The sequence below is a fragment of the Lynx canadensis genome, chromosome E1 (assembly GCF_007474595.2).
Source record: "Lynx canadensis isolate LIC74 chromosome E1, mLynCan4.pri.v2, whole genome shotgun sequence".
Classification (NCBI taxonomy): Eukaryota; Metazoa; Chordata; class Mammalia; order Carnivora; family Felidae; genus Lynx; species Lynx canadensis.
Window position 1 is genome coordinate 14,076,835 of NC_044316.2, and position 16,145 is coordinate 14,092,979.

At 47.0% G+C, this 16,145-nt stretch overlaps 1 protein-coding gene across 5 annotated transcripts in view; it reads right to left on the reverse strand.

The window, feature by feature from the left end:
* SGSM2 (small G protein signaling modulator 2) overlaps window positions 1-16,101 on the reverse strand; it is a 36,928-nt gene extending 20,827 nt beyond the window's left edge. For 2 of the 5 annotated variants that reach the window (XM_030296268.1, XM_030296269.1), the window contains exons 1-2: window positions 15,875-15,931; window positions 12,334-12,409 (exon numbers count right to left, since the gene is read on the reverse strand). In XM_030296268.1, the coding sequence (XP_030152128.1) occupies window positions 12,334-12,409; window positions 15,875-15,931 (133 nt within the window). Of the gene's footprint in view, window positions 1-12,333; window positions 12,410-15,874 lie in introns of all 5 variants that reach the window. The other 3 variants (XM_030296267.1, XM_030296265.1, XM_030296266.1) reach the window with 3 other exon arrangements.
* Between the last annotated feature and the right edge of the window lie 44 nt (window positions 16,102-16,145).

A 16,145-nucleotide genomic window follows, 5' to 3' on the forward strand; every position in this document is an offset into this window, starting at 1 on the left:
TTTGCTGTGGACATTTCCTCTCCCAAAAGGTCTGGTAGCATCTACCAAGGGAAAAGCTGGGAATTACAAGCCCAGACTAGCCCTGGAACTTTCCCTCACCAGCCTCTGATGTGCCAATAAAGTCTATTAAGTTATGGGGCTTAACAAAGGCTAAATGGGCTGGAGAGCCCAAGTGCTAACAGAATCCTAAAGGGCCCCTCCCACAACTCCTTACATACCAATTTAACCATTCCCAGGAGTCCAATTTAGAACAGAGAAGACACGGGTAGATAGAGATGGCAGGGACCCAGGAAGAACTAAATCTTCTCAGACCGTACTGGGAGGAGAGCTGACTGGCACCACTCCGGTGGAGGTAGGGTGACACTGTCTATCACCATTGCAAATAACCTCTGACCTTCTTCTGAGAATCTAGCTTACAGATGTAACTGCAAGAGTACTTAAGTTACAACAGCAAAAGACTGGAAACTATCTTCATGTCCATCAATGTGGACAGGTTAAGTGTACATGGGGCATTCATACAACAGATTATTAAGCAACTCTGCAAAAGAATGAGAATGTTTTCTAGGAGCTAACAATGAAAAGTCTCCTAAAGCAAGATGCAGATGGATACCTTTTCATTACAAAAAGGGTACGTGGGCAGTAAACAAAGAATATAATTTCTTTTATTAGGATAAAAAACTCTGGAAGGATATATAAGAAACAAAAGTGGTAGTGGTTACCTGTGTGGGAACAGGTAAGTGGGGGGAAAGTGGGTAAATGGCGGCAGGAAAAGGAGTAAACTTTTCACTGTATCTCTTCGGTACAGTTTTGATTAAAAAAATTTTTTTTTTACATTTATTTATTTTTTGAGAGACATAGAGACACAGAGCACAAATTGGGGAGGGGCAGAGAGAGAAGGAGACACAGACTCCAAAGCAGCCTCCAGGCTCCGAGCTGTCAGCACAGAGCCTGACGTGGGGCTTGAACTCACAAACCATGAGATCATGACCGAAGCCAAAGTCGGACGCCCAACTGACTGAGCCACCCAGGCGCACCTGTAGTTTTGATTTTTGAACCAGGTAACACGTTACCAATTCATAATAATAACAATTAAACAGGTGACCATCCAGCCCAGATACCATGATTCTATCATGAGACGATGTTAGAGACTTTTTCTAGCCTGCGAAATCAAAACTCACAAAACTCAGAAAGGCTGGGTCTGTCCATGGGCACCCAGTCCTTCACCAGTTCCCGCAGCATTCCTCCCAATTGGCTTGGTTCCCCACCCCCACAGGAATACCTGGGCTCTGCTTAGGGAAGCCACAAGTGATGTGAACTGGGCAAGGACCAGAGAAACAATTCAGTGGGCTAGCACAAGCTGAGATGTCACAAGAATGGACTAAAACTGGGGTGCTTAGGTGGCTCAGTTGGTTGAGCGTCCGACTCTTGATTTTGGCTCCGGTTGCGATCTCATGGTTTGTGAGTTCAAGCCCGCATCATCAGGCTTTGTGCTAACAGCACAGAGCCTGCTTGAGATTCTCTCTCCACCTCCCACTGAAAATAAATAAAACATTTAAAAAATTTTTAAAAATGGACTAAAACTATGGCTGTGCAGCACACACAGCAGTGATTGTTGAAGGGTCCTCAGCCAGCCTAGGGAGCCTCAGCAGCAACCCTGGCTATCACATACATACCTATGTTGAAAGTTGTGCTCAGCAGCCCAGAGGCCTGGTAATAGGGGGAGCCACTGAATGGCCTTCAGAGAACTAGGCCAGTTGGCTGAGATACACTATATCCAGAGTTAGCACAGCCTAACAGGAAGGCTAAGCCCAAGGCACTGAGCCAAGAAGGGATGGTAATGGGAGGAGCAGGTGTGGAAAGTAACTCCTGCTCCCCCACCTCTGCCGTCTGCCATCTGTGCAACGGGGGAGTTCGGTTGTAGTTGCCATAGAGAACCTAAGCGAGGAAAGTGCAGGGTGGAGCAGCTAGACAGGTGGCTGCTTTGGGTCCTGGAGTTTTGAGGATACTACTTAGAGCAGAATTTTTATTTTTATTTTTTTATTATTATTTTTATTTAAAACAACTTCTTAAAAGTAATCTCTAGGGGCGCCTGGGTGGCTCAGTCGGTTGGGCGGCCGACTTCGGCTCAGGTCATGATCTCTCGGTCCGTGGGTTCGAGCCCTGCATCGGGCTCTGTGCTGACAGCTCAGAGCCGGGAGCCTGCTTCGGATTCTGTGTCTCCCTCTCTTTGACCCTCCCCCGTTCATGCTCTGTCTCTCTCTGTCTCAGAAATAAATAAACGTTAAAAAAAAATAATAATTAAAAAAAAATAAAAGTAATCTCTAGGGGCACCTGGGTGGCTCAGTCGGTTGAGTGACTTTGGCTCAGGTCATGACCTCACGGTTTGTGGGCTCGAGCCTCACGTTGGGCTTTGCACTGTCTCCCTCTCTCTCTGCTCCTCCCCCACTCTCTCTCTCAAAAATAAACATTAAAAAAATTTTTTTAATAAAAAATAAAAATAAATAACAGTAATCTATGCCCAACGTGGGGCTCACACTCACAACTGAACTCAAGAGTTTAATGCTCCACCAACTGAGCCAGCCAGGCGCTTCAAGAGCAGAATTTTTATGTACTTATTTGTTTGCTTATTTATAATTTTAATTTATTTTTCAATTTTTTCCCCAAGAGTAGAATTTTTAAAAGATGAATGCCTTGGATGGTGGAATCAAGACGGCCAGGAGAGGAGCAGCCTCCCTGCAGATAAAGGAATGGGAGGGATGGGCAGCCTTTTTTTAAATAGGAACTTCTGGGGCACCTGGGTGGCTCAGTCAATTGAGCATCCAAACTTCAGCTCAGGTCATGATCTCGCAGTTTGTGAGTTCAAGCCTCACATCGGGCTTACTGTTGTCAATGCAAAGTCAGCTTCAGATCCTCTCTCCCCCTCTCTGCCTCTTCCCTGCTTGCACGCATGCACTCTCGCATTCTCTCTCTCTCTCTCTCTCTCTCTCTCTCTCGGAAATAAATAAACATTAGGGGTGCCTGGGTGACTCAGTCGGTTGAGCGTCTGACTGGCTAAGGTAATGATCTCACAGCTGGTGAGTTCGAGCCCTGCATCGGGCACTGTGCTGACAGCTCAGAGCCTGGAGCCTGCTTCGGATTCTGTGTCTCCCTCTCTCTCTGTCCCTCCCCCTCCCCCACTCACACTCACTCTTTCTCAAAAATAAATAAACATTAAAAAGAAAATTTAAGTAGGAACTTCTTCCAACTGCTAATGGGAGAAGTCAGTGTATTGTATGTAGCAGATGAAGTGGGAAGAGCAAAAAGGAGAGGCAAGGCATCATCCACCGCTCTCCTTCCCACTTCCCTGGCTGGCTATTTCACCCAGGGATTTGTAACAGTTGCTTCTACCTGGAATGAGCATTTCTATGGTAACTAGAGTACATTTTCTCTCAGCCTGCATTAGTGACGCTGACTGTTTGCTTCAGCTTTTGAGGGCAGTCAGCCTTGTTCAACGCCCTGAAACAAGAAAGCAACTCTCCCCTCCAGACTTTCATTAGGAGGAGAAGGCACTGCTCTGATATTCCAGAAAGCAGCAGGTGAGGGAAATGAAATTCCTAACACATACACCTTTCTTCTTTGCCCTGATGGAGATGCAGGGCAGAATCTGAGTGTACAGTGCTCACAATGGCTTCCCACGGACCAGGCCAGTGTTGGCCTCACTCAGTTCAGCAAGGGGTTCACGGTCTCCCAGAGTATCTCTGGCCACCATGAGTCCACTGTTTGGTGACATGAGCTACATCTCCATAAGGGCCAACTGTTCCTCAATACCTCACACCACAAGGCTCCTCTCCTAGGTAGGCTACACAGATAGACCCATTCCTGGGCAGCACAGGCTTTGGAGCAAGACACGTGTGGGTTCAAACTCTGGCTCCTTTCCCTATCTATTTGACTTGGTCCAAACCACTAAATCTCTCTGAGCTTCAGCAGCAATTAGGGAAAAGAACAGGTCCCATCTCAGTAGGTTTTGAGTGACTACAAGCCACAGGCTTTGCAGAGGTGCAAAAGGCTCCTTGCTTTCTTCTCGAGTACACTGAAGGTGATCATGAACATTGGTGCTTTCTTCCCTGCACCTCATGCCCATCCCCTGCCTTCTCTTCTGTCCCTCCAGATGGTCTGGCTATGTTCCTAAGGCCACCTACACACTGGGTTGTCCACCTACACACCGGGTTCCAGCCCCTTTTACCTCTCAAGGACATCATTCCAACAAACATCACTTCTCTTCCCTGTATCTTTAATATTTCCCTATTAGATACTACCCATTTGTACATAAACATAAAAAAAAAAACCCACCTACGATCAATACCACCTCCCTTGGTCCTATATCCCCATTCAGGTATTGAACCATTTAGCTAGTCCCCTTTATGTAAAATTTCTCAGGACAGTTGTCTATACTCACTTTATCTCTTCCTCTTCCCATCCGCTCCCCCTGGTTTTCCAACTTTCTTTTCTTTTCTTTTCTTTTTTTTTAAGTAGGCTTCACGCCCTTCACACCCAGCATGGAGCCCAACACAAGGCTTAAACTCACGACCCTGATATCAAAACCTGAGCTGATATCAAGAGTCAGACGCTCAACCAACTGACTGAGCCACCGAGGCACCCCTCCTCCTTTAAAAAAATCATTATGGGGCACCTGGGTAGCTTAGTGGGTTAAGCATCTGACTACAGCTCAGGTCATGATTTCATGGTTCATGAGTTCGAGCCCTGCATCAGGCTCTCTGCTGTGAGCACAGAGCCACTTAGGATCCTCTGCCCCCTCTATCTGTCCTGCTCATGTGCTCTCTCTCTCTCTCAAAAATAAATAAACATTAAGAAATAATCATTATGGAAAATTCCAAACATATACAAAAGTAAAGAGGACGAAAGAATTAACCCCATGTACCCATCACCTAACCCAAACAATGGTCAAGTCATGACCCATCTTGTTTCAGCCAACCACTTTTTCACTTATCCCCAGATTATTTTGAAGTGAATTTTAAATATTATATATTTTATCTATAAATATTTCAGTAGGTATCTGTAAAAGATGACTCTTTGAAAAAGATGTATATAATACCTTGATCGTACCTACAAGATTAATAAAAATTTCCTAATATTATAAAGGTTCCCTGATTGAGTTCCTAGAGTTCAAATTTCTCTAATTATCTAGATACTCCTCACAGAATCATGGATTCTCAGATGGAATCCTGGAGAAGGTTCTAGGAGACTTGATGGGGAAGGTTTTAGGGTCACTTTTTTTTTTTAAGTTTATTTATTTTGAGAGAGAGAAAGAGACAGAACAAATGGGAGAGGAGCAGAGAGAGAATCCCAAGCATGTTCTGCACTGCCAGGACAGAGCCAGACTTGAGGCTCGAACCCACAAACTATGAGATCATAACCAGAGCAAAGATCAAGAGTTGGTTGGATGCTTAACCGACTGAGCCAGGCATCACTTTTTTTTTTACAAAAATTCAAGTGTAATGTATTCTAGTTTCAGGTGTGCAACACAATGATTCAACATTACTCAGTGCTCAGGATGGTAAGCGTACTCTTAATCCCCTTCACCAATTTCACCCATCCCTGCTCCCTGTAGGATCACTTTCAAGTACAAAGAAGAAAGTTGCTGCGGGTCATTGGGGTGGTGATGGCAACATGTATTGAGCACCTACTGGCTCCATGCTGTGTGCTTTACCTGTGTCACTCCTTTAGTCCTTACACCAATCTTCCGGGGTAGATTCAGAGTTCTTTGGGGCTGCTGTGGCCATGGTCACACACTTAGTGTCTCAGCTACTGATCACCACTATACGCCCTCAGCTTTGCTCCAAGACAGGGTGAGAGGAGCCACTTCCCCAGAGGGCCTTCCTTCCTACTGGATTGTTTCCAGATGGAAGGCAGAAGGCAGATATCCTGAGAGTGAGCTGTTGATTCAGTATGGGTGGGAAGAAGAGAAAAGGAATCCCTTTCACTGAAAAGAGACAGACTAAAAACTGCCTGGAGCCTGAATCTCAGAATGTGCTGAAAGTATCTCTGGCTGCAACATCTCAGGTGAAACACAATCTTTCCACAGCACCTGTTTCTCACCCAGCTCATTAGCATCTCCTTGCCATTCCCCAGAGGAGCTCACCGCAGCCACAGCCGAACTTCCAGGCTAATGAAAGCTGCTTAGCAACAGGGAGCGGGTGGTTAATAAAGCCCTGATGCCGTTCCCAGCTCCATAGGCCCCACCCCTGTCTCCCATTTACAGCTCATCTTTAGCCTGAAGCAACAACCCTCAGGTTGAGGATCTAAAGACCAGTGTGGGGAGAGCCAGGAACCTGGAGACTGAGGGGCAGGGCTGACTTCCCCCTGGGCTCTGATCCCAATGCCTTCTGGGGAGAGGAGACATTGAGAGTCTGAGAACCTGCTGTGCCAGGAACCTCTCTGTAAACCTGCTCTACCCACCAAACTTTAAAATCCAAACTCAGCACCCAATCAGAACAGAGCACACAGAAATACTGTGGAGGCAGCCACACCCAGACATGAAGGAAGGGCAGGTCCAGAGAAATGGTGGCTTCTCTGGTGCTCCAGGGTTGATGCCTGAATTACTTCAGGAAGAGAGCGAATGAGTTCTCTTAAAGCATGTGTATTATTATTTTGAATGCAAAGTTGAAAGGCTAAAGTTGGGACAGTTTGTTTACTTTAACCTTGAGTTTCCCACAAACAAAAGTTAAAAGCACCTTGCCCTTGGGGAGAGGGGGTGGCAGGAGATATCAGACTATACCTGGAGGTTTAAGAAGCCACAGGGAAAACAAGGAGAATTAATTTGATTCAAAAGTCTTTACATTTAAATAAAAATTTCAGGGGCGCCTAGGTGGCTCAGTCGATTTAGCATCTAACTCTTGATTTTGGCTCAGATCATGATCTCGCGGTTCATGGGATCGAGCCCCATTGTCAGGCTCCTCACTGATGGACACGGAGCCTGCTTGGGATTCTCTCTCTCTGTCCACTCCCTCGCAATGCATGCTCTCTCTCTTTCTCAAAATAAATAAACTTAAAAATAATAATAATAAAAGTTCCAAAGACCATATCATGGAACAAAATGCAAACTTGACAAGACTTTTTAAAGACAAATAGGTGGTATCAGTGGTAGGTTTGGGCTTACTCTCCAAGCCTCAGCCTCTGCCTGTGGGAGTGGGCAGTCACATAGGCCTGATCCTCTGACAGCCATGCTCTGTGGCTGGAGAACAGCACACAGAGAACCACTCCCTGCCAACCAGGGGTTGCCAGCAAAGCTTCCACACAAGATTTCATCACAAGGTTTCTACCTATAGGAGCCTGACCAGCTTCCGGACAAACAGGTTTAGGAACAACCACAACACACACACGCGCACATGCAAGACACATTTCTTACCAGTCCTGGGAGTCTCCCTCCTCCTGTGGATAATAGGAACAGGGGTCTGGTGCAACTTTCCTGGGTTTGCCCAGGGTCAGGACTCAACTCAGGGATTATTCAATTCCTTTTCTAAGGCTCTCCAGGAAGATTCCGTTTCCAGTTCAAATGTCTCTATTCTAAAGAAGCTCAGAGGAGCTCATCTTGCCGAGGCCTTGGCCTCCTCTGCCAAGAACAGAGGAGCCAGGGCAGAGTAGAGGGGCCCAGGGCCCCAGTACTGTCCAAACTCCAGGAAATGTGGCCATTCTGTGGTTGATACAGCCTCCACAGCCTCTGCTCTGCTCACCTCTCTCCTCATCTTCCCTGCATTCCAATTCCTTCCAGAACAAAGCTGGATTCTGGACAAGGCCAGGACAATAGCACAACCCAGTCAGTATAAGACTGGATCTACTTTAGACTAGAAATTCATTTCAGAGCATTTGCCCAGGGGTGAAGGAGACCGACATATTAGAATCTCCAAAATGCCAGAGGGGTGGAGTTTTCCATCAATACTTACCTATTCTTCCCTGCCTCTTCCCAAGAATCCCTGATTACCATTCTACTGTGTGATGCATGTAAACTGCTTGCAGACAGGAAAAAAGTTTGATAATCACTGCTTTAAACGTATCTTATTTTGAACCCAAACTGGGATTTACCTCACCACCGAATACCAATTTTGACGAAGCCTAAGGATTCCTTTTCCCTGTGGGCTTGACTTAGCTTTATACAGCTTTATACTTAGCTTGACAGCCCCTACTGCTAGCATTCTCCTCAGTGTATGCACTGAGCCCAAGGCAGGGGCAGCCGACTGGCAGAGGCTCAGAGATGCCTTTTGTTTGGCCCACAGATTTTTTAAAAATGGAAATTAGTTGGGGCACCTGGGTGGCTCAGTTGGTTAAGCGTCTGGCTTCAGTTCGGGTCATTATCTCAAGGTTTGTGGGTTCAAGCCCCACATCAGGCTCCATGCTGGCAGTGTGGAGCCTGCTTGGGAGTCTCTCTGTGTCCCTCTCTTTCTGTCCCTCCCTCACACGTGCTTTCTCTCTCTCTCAAAATAAATAAATAAACATAAAATATATAAAAATGGGAAATAGTTGGGGCACCTGGGTGGCTCAGTCGGTTAAATGTCTGACTTTGGCTCAGGTCATGATCTCACAGTTCGTGGCTTCGAACCCTGCGTCGGGCTCTGTGCTGACAGCTCAGAGTCTGGAGCCTGCTTGGGATTCTGTGTGTGTGTGTGTGTGTCTCTCTCTCTCTCTGCCCTTCTCCCACTCACGCTCTGTCTCTCAAAAAGAAATAAACATTAAAAAAATTTTTTTAATGGGAATTAGTTATTAGCCTTTAAAAATTGGGGAATTTCAGAGGTGCCTGGGTAGCTCATTTGGTTAGGCAACCAACTTTGGCTCAGGTCATGATCTCGTGTTTCGTGAATTCAAGCCCCACATTGGGCTCTGCAGTAACAGCTCACAGTCTGGAGCCTGCTTTGGATCCTGTGTCTCCCTCTCTCTCTGCACCACCCCCACTTGTGTTTGTCTTTCTCTCAAAGATAAATAAATAAACATTAAAAAAATAAAAATTGGGAAATTTCATATAAAAACCCAGACTTCTGTCTTCTCTTAAGAAAAAAACAAAGGCCATGGCAAGCCTGGGCTGGCATTCCTGCAGGAGCTGAATAGTGGCAAGCAATATTCAGTCCACCCCAGTCCCCACCACCACTGCCTGCAGCGTCACACCCAGACAGCTTCTTGTGTGGACCTTTTCCATCTGACTGTAGACATTATTTAAGTTTATGCTAGCAGACCTAAAGCACCTCCTGAGATCCAGCAGAATGGGGCTCCTCTTGCTCCTGGGCTGACTTTACAATCCTGGAGACTTGGGTTTATTTCATAGCCCCTTGCTCTGTTTGAGCAACCAAAACTGGCTGAAAGGAGAAGCAGCATTCCTTTTTTTTTTTTTTTATCTTTCTATTATGGAAAATTTTATTTTATTTTTTTATTTTTTTATATATATGAAATTTATTGACAAATTGGTTTCCATACAACACCCAGTGCTCATCCCAAAAGGTGCCCTCCTCAATACCCATCACCCACCCTCCCCTCCCTCCCACCCCCCGTCAACCCTCAGTTTGTTCTCAGTTTGTTTTTTTTTTAATTTTTTTTTTCAACGTTTATTTATTTTGGGGACAGAGAGAGACAGAGCATGAACGGGGGAGGGGCAGAGAGAGAGGGAGACACAGAATCGGAAACAGGCTCCAGGCTCTGAGCCATCAGCCCAGAGCCCGATGCAGGGCTCGAACTCACGGACCGCAAGATCGTGACCTGGCTGAAGTCGGACGCTTAACCGACTGCGCCACCCAGGCGCCCCTGTTCTCAGTTTTTAACAGTCTCTTATGCTTTGGCTCTCTCCCACTCTAACCTCTTTTTTTTTTTTTTTTCCTTCCCCTCCCCCATGGGTTCCTGTTAAGTTTCTCAGGATCCACATAAGAGTGAAACCATATGGTATCTGTCTGAAGCAGCATTCCTTTTGAGGGTAATATCCCTGCCTGCTGGGAAGAGCCCGGGGAGGGGGGGGTGAGGGGGTGGGGGGGCTTCTAGGCAAGAGACAAAAGCAAAGCGAAAGCTCCATTGCTTCCTGGGGGCCTCTGCAATGATCACAGGAGAGCTGACAGTTTCTTCTCATCCCAATTGGCCTGAATGTGAGATACCCACAACTTTTCTCTCTGCCTCTCTTTCCCCTATTCCCCCTTGGCCACCCACGTGTGGCGCCCATGCACAAGCTGTTTGCGCTATTTTGTTCTGTTTTCTGTTTGTTGAATGTGCTCTGGATAAGGAATTAAGCCATGCATAATTGGGCCACCAGCAAAGCCCTTCTGGTGACAACAACAAATAGTGGCTAATGTTAGGAGCACACAACACAGGTGGAAAGGAGTAGGGGTCTAATATTCTTCAAAGCCACTTACTGAAAGACTACCATGCTTCTCCCCTAACATAGGTTCTGCCTGAGAAAAGCTGAGATGAGATTGTTCCTTGTAACCCTGAGAATCATAACATATCTCAAAGAACCAGGAAACACCCAAAGGGAGGTGTTGGGAACTGAAATCCTGCAAACCTAGTTTCATCCTCAACATCCAAAGGAGAAGGAAAGACAGACATTTCCTGAGCTCTTCCAATGCTAGAAATGTTCTCATGCATCATCTCAATCCCTCCAAAAATTCCTTGAGGTAGGAATCACCACCCTTTTTTAGGAGAGCAAACTAAGGGTGACGGAAGCTAAGAAACTTGTCCAAGATAACTTAGCAGAGCACCAAGATTCACTTGCATCAGTGTGTCACTCAGGCTGGGTCCACAGGCCATCTCTTCCCGATAGCTGTCCCTTATCTCTCGGCTTTTATTTTCTCCACACCTTTATCATACAGGATATATTTATGTGTGCACGTGTCTTCTGTCCCCAAAGAATGTAAGCCCTTGGGGGCAGAGACTCTGTCCATCTTGTGACTGCTGTTTCCCTATGCGGAAACAGGATCTAGCACATGGTGGACCCACAGCATTTGTTGCTGGACTGATGGCAGGCAGCTTTATATGCCTCACCATGCTACTGTCTGCTCCTCTCACTCCGAAACACACAGCCTCTCTTCACAAATTCCCAACACCAATCTCAGAAGCCAAGGAAAACAACACAGAGATGGCAAACTGTTCTTTAGAAAGGGAGTTGAAAGGAAGATAAAAGTCCCGGAAATCCAAGAAAACTCTATTGTGTATAGAGACTAGCTTGCCCCTGTAAAGGCAGAAGTCTTCAGGAGAGGAGGAAGTGATGGTTTATTACCAATGTTCTCCCTTTTAAGGTGGGAAGGCTTTGGGTTTCTCTCCTGTTGTAGCTCATGCTGTTTTGCCCCCAATCCAGGGTCTGGAGAACTGAGAATGCCAGAGCAACACAAGTGGGATTAGTTAGAAAGTTAAGGGGCGCCTGGGTGGCTCAGTCGGTTGAGCATCCGACTTCAGCTCAGGTCATGATCTCGCAGTTTGTAAGTTGGAGCCCGCATTAGGCTCTGTGCTGACAGCTCAGAGCCTGGAGCCTGCTTCGGATTCTGTGTCTCCCTCTCTCTCTGTCCCTCTCCCCCTCACGTTCTGTCTCTTTCTCTCAAAAATAAATAAATGTTAAAAAAAAACCTTTTTTTAAATAAAAAAAGAAAGTAGATGTGGCACAGAAAGCATTCCGAAACACAAACCCTTCCCCAAAGTTAAACATAAACCAGAGCAGCAGTTCCCAGACCAGAATCACCTAGGTCAGTGGTTCTCAAGGCGTGGTCCCTGGACCAGCAGCTCAGAACCATGTGTGAACTTGTCAGAAATGCCAATTCTCAGGCCCACCCCAGACCTATCAGAATCAGAAATTCCAGGGTTGGGACCCAGGAATCTGTGTTGTTTTTTTTTTTTAATTTTTTTTCAACGTTTATTTATTTTTGGGACAGAGAGAGACAGAGCATGAACGGGGGAGGGGCAGAGAGAGAGGGAGACACAGAATCGGAAACAGGCTCCAGGCTCTGAGCCATCAGCCCAGAGCCTGACGCGGGGCTCGAACTCACGGACCGCGAGATCGTGACCTGGCTGAAGTCGGACGCTTAACCGACTGCGCCACCCAGGCGCCCCTGGGAATCTGTGTTTTAACAAGTTCTTTGGGTGACTCACATGCATACTAAAGACCAAGGGAACTAAATACATATACAAATCCTTTGGCCCTGGAGATCCTAATTCAGTAGGTTGGGGACAGGGCCCAGGGAGAGCACAAGTACTTCACAGCTGATTCTAATTTGTAGCCACATTTGAAAACTACTAAACCTGAGCACTCCTCTTTCCCTGGCCCCAGGACAGTGTCCTCAGTTCTAAACCCTCTTCCCACTGCCCCCAGTCACTCACCACACAGAGCAATGATGTGGCTGCTATCTTCATGCACAAACTTCCTGGTGACAGCTTCCTCCATGATTTGCTTCACCTGTGGACAAACGGGCAGCATCTTACTGATTTTTCTGATCAAAGGGTTGTGGGCAAGTAAATAGCTTGGCTCCGCTCTCCTGGTCTATCTCCTACTCTACTTGCAGATTAGATAGTAAATAGGGATGGGAGAGGTGGGGAAGCCAAGTGTCTTCTTGGAAAGGCAACCAGGAAGAGAGATGTCATCCACCAAGCAATCAGTGCAGATGTTCCAGTCCAGGAGGAAGTGCCTTGCTGTGGAGAAGACGGACAGGATGCCATTTGCTCATGTGTACTTAGCTGGAGAAGAGCTTTTGGGCAGACAAACTGTCCGTTAGGAACAAACTAGCTCATTATAGCTGTAGATAAACAACCTGCCCCTCATTTACTTCTTCAACGTTCACCCAGGCCTCAGAGACACTCTCCACACGCTTGCAAGCCCAGCCTTCTTTCTGTCTAGATAGAACCCTGATGTTTTGGGTTCCTACATGGATATAAAAGTTTCCAAGTACCTTGTAAGATGAGCAGTTACATCTGTCTTTAAGAAAGCCCTTTTTAAAAAGCACATACACACAACTTTTTTATTGATGTACATAAAACTACAGAAAAGGGTATATGTCATAATTACACAGCCTGATGGATTTTCACAAGCTGAATCCACCTGTGAAACCAGCATCCAGATGAAGAGACAGAACATGTGACCAGCATCCCTGAACACCTCCCACTGTCATGTTTCCTTCCACTCACTACTCTCCTCAGGGACATGTGCTATCCTGACTTCTAACAGCATAGAGTCTCTTTATGGGTTTTCATACTGTTGATAGATGAAATCACTGTGTGTAGTGTTTTGTGACTGGATTTCTTTATGTTATAATATGTGTTCACATTGTATGTACTTGTGGATTGTTCATTCTCCATTATGTTAACACACAATGAACTGTGCGTAGGTAGTTTCCAATTTGGGGCTGTCGTGAATAGTGCTACTATGAACATTAAAAATGTTTTTTAGTAAACATAGGTGCTCATTTTTTGCATTTATATTTCCAGACAAGGCATTTCTGATATGTATATTCCACTTCACTAGATTTTGCCAAATAGCTCTCCAAAGTGGTTGTGCCAATTTACACTCCCATCAGCAATGTATGAGGTTTTAGTTGCTCCCAACATAGAAGTCAAGCACTTTTGATGTCCTGGGGGAATTTGCCAAGAAACAGATACTAATACTGGAGATTAGAGAGATGGATTACCTCAACCCCACTGTAAAATCTTATATGAAGTAAGCTCTGGGCAGAGCGTGTCTTTGTCATTCTTTGGACAAGGCATACAGTGTTCCGATGCTGCCCTTGCTCCCAAGACCCTTGCTGAGGACTGTACAGTTTGGAGAGTGGTAAAGCTTCTAAAGCCTGCAGAGGAGGTAGGGAGGACCTGGAGGCTTCTCCCTATTGAAACTGCTCACAGTTAGCAGTTAGGTAGAGGGGAATCAGATTGATCCTGCACTCTAAATTGTTAAAAGCTTCCTAGGTTACTTGCCAAGCAGTGTTTGTATTAAACAGAGCATAAAGTCACAGTTTAAAGACCTGCGGGCATCTGAAACAGGCCGGTGGGGCAGATTTGGGGGTTAGAAGGACATACAGATGACTCTAGAATTGTATCAGAAACTCTGTATTGAAAGTCCAGCCTTGCCTACAATTATCCCCACTTCCTCTACTTGTGGAAGAGGAAGGATATATTTCTCTCTAAATCAAGTGCTAAAGGGAGAAGGGAACTAAGAATTCAGAGCAGGTTAAACTTTGTCAGGTAATATACATAGCTGTGGCATATTTGGGGCATTTCTCATATTTGTTTAGGAATCATTCTTAGAGCAGTATAAAAAGCCTTCTAAGTATTGAAAAAAAGAATCATGGTATCAGAAATCTTTCCTACGTCCCTGACCAACTCTAAATTTGGAGCACAGCAACAATCCTAGCACATCCATCCATGGTTTAGGTATGGCTACTTTTTTCTTCTTGTTTATACTGTTCATATGAGCCTCTGTCACTAGACTGCTTGTTTCCCGAGGATAATCACTATGACGTGGGATTTCCCTTTTGCTTGGGGAGACCAGGGTTTAGTTGAAATGCTGATTTGATGTACTCCTGACCTAAAATGCTTTCTTGGCCACTTCACACAAAAGTGGTGAGGCAGCTTCTCACACACAGCTGGAAAGGTGAGGACTTTGACTACTTTGCCAACAAGAGGGAAGGGCACAAATAAATGTTAGGTAGGGCACAGTAGCCAGGCCACAGTTAATGCAGGAGAACCATCTAGGGCCTTCCAGGAGTTTATGAGAACACATAGTCTTCTCCAATCCTGAAATTCTAGGAAGAGGTAAAGGAACCATTATGGCAAACTTTAATATATGAGATACATATCATCATCCTTCTCTCAGAGATGAATAAAATAAGACTCAGGTTAAGTAACTTCTTCAAGTCACACAGAGTTAGGTCCAGAGTATTCCAAGGTTACACATCCCTACAGATCTTGCAGTCTCTAAAATCAGTAGATTTATTTACCAAATACTCATTGAATGTCTACTGTGTGCCAGGTCCTGGATACAGAATAGTGGACAAAACAGACTGGTTTCCTGCCCTCATGGAGTTTGTACATCTGGTAGAAGACAGCCACAAAGGTAGTTGCAAGGAGTTCATGGTTCCCGAGGCCTAATCCATTCTAATCCATACTGCAGGTTTGAGCTCTCCAGCTCTCATGTGCGGTGAGTCATTCATATGGGTACCCGCCCTCCCCCCCCCCCCCCCAACACGATGAAACTGAAATGGGCTTTAGGGCAGGGTCAAGGTAAAGGACGTTAGTAGAGGGGAGAGCTTTTTTCTCTTTCTGACATTTGGGGTGGGGCGGGAATCCTTAAACGGGGAAAAAAATCTTGAGTCTTAAAAAAAGCATTCTTAACCTCCCCCCCCCCCCACCATGGTCTCTGGGTAGGGAGGTGGGCGTGGAGAAGCAGCGAGGTGTGCGACGAACCTCCTGCAGCCGCGATTCAGTTCCCAGAGGGATCCCTGAATCTTGGGTGTAGGGCAAACCAAAGCTAAGCCCCCAAACCACGCGTTTAGCGCTGAGGCCCTCGCGGGACCCCGCCCCTGCCCATTCGGCTTGGGCAATGAAAGGGCAGCACCACTTCTCCAGAAATCGCCACCACCCCTCCCCCGACCTTGGTCTCCCAGCGCTGTTGCCGTCACAGGGCGGGGAACTGCGGGATCGCGGAGCAAACAAGCGCCGGAGCGCCGGCCTGGCTCCTCGGACGGAGGGGTGCTGCCCCAGATCCGGGAGAGAGCCGGTAGCCGCAGCCAGTCCAGGACCCCGCCCCCGCCCGGCCCAGGCCCGCGGGCGCTGGTGCCGGGGGGGGGGGGGGGGTACGGACCTTTCCGCGTCCCCCCCGCCGGGCAGCGCGGGCAGGGACGTGAGTCTCCGGGGGTCTTTGCTCCTACTTTACCTCCTTCTTTACGTTCCACAGCAGTTTCTCTTTGACTGCGTCCTCCGCGCTGCCCATGGTGTGGCGGGTGGCAGAGAGGCAACGCCGAGCTGTCCCCCAAGCCCCCCGTGCGCCCTCGCCTCCTCCGCGCCTCTCCGCTCAGCGCCCCACGCGCAAGGCGGAGCCCCCGCCCGCCGCGCTCCCCGCCTGCCGCCACCACCGCCGCAGCCACTGCCCCGTGCTGGGCTCCGCAGCCATCTTCCGAGCCCCGCACAGACGTCAGGAGGCTGGC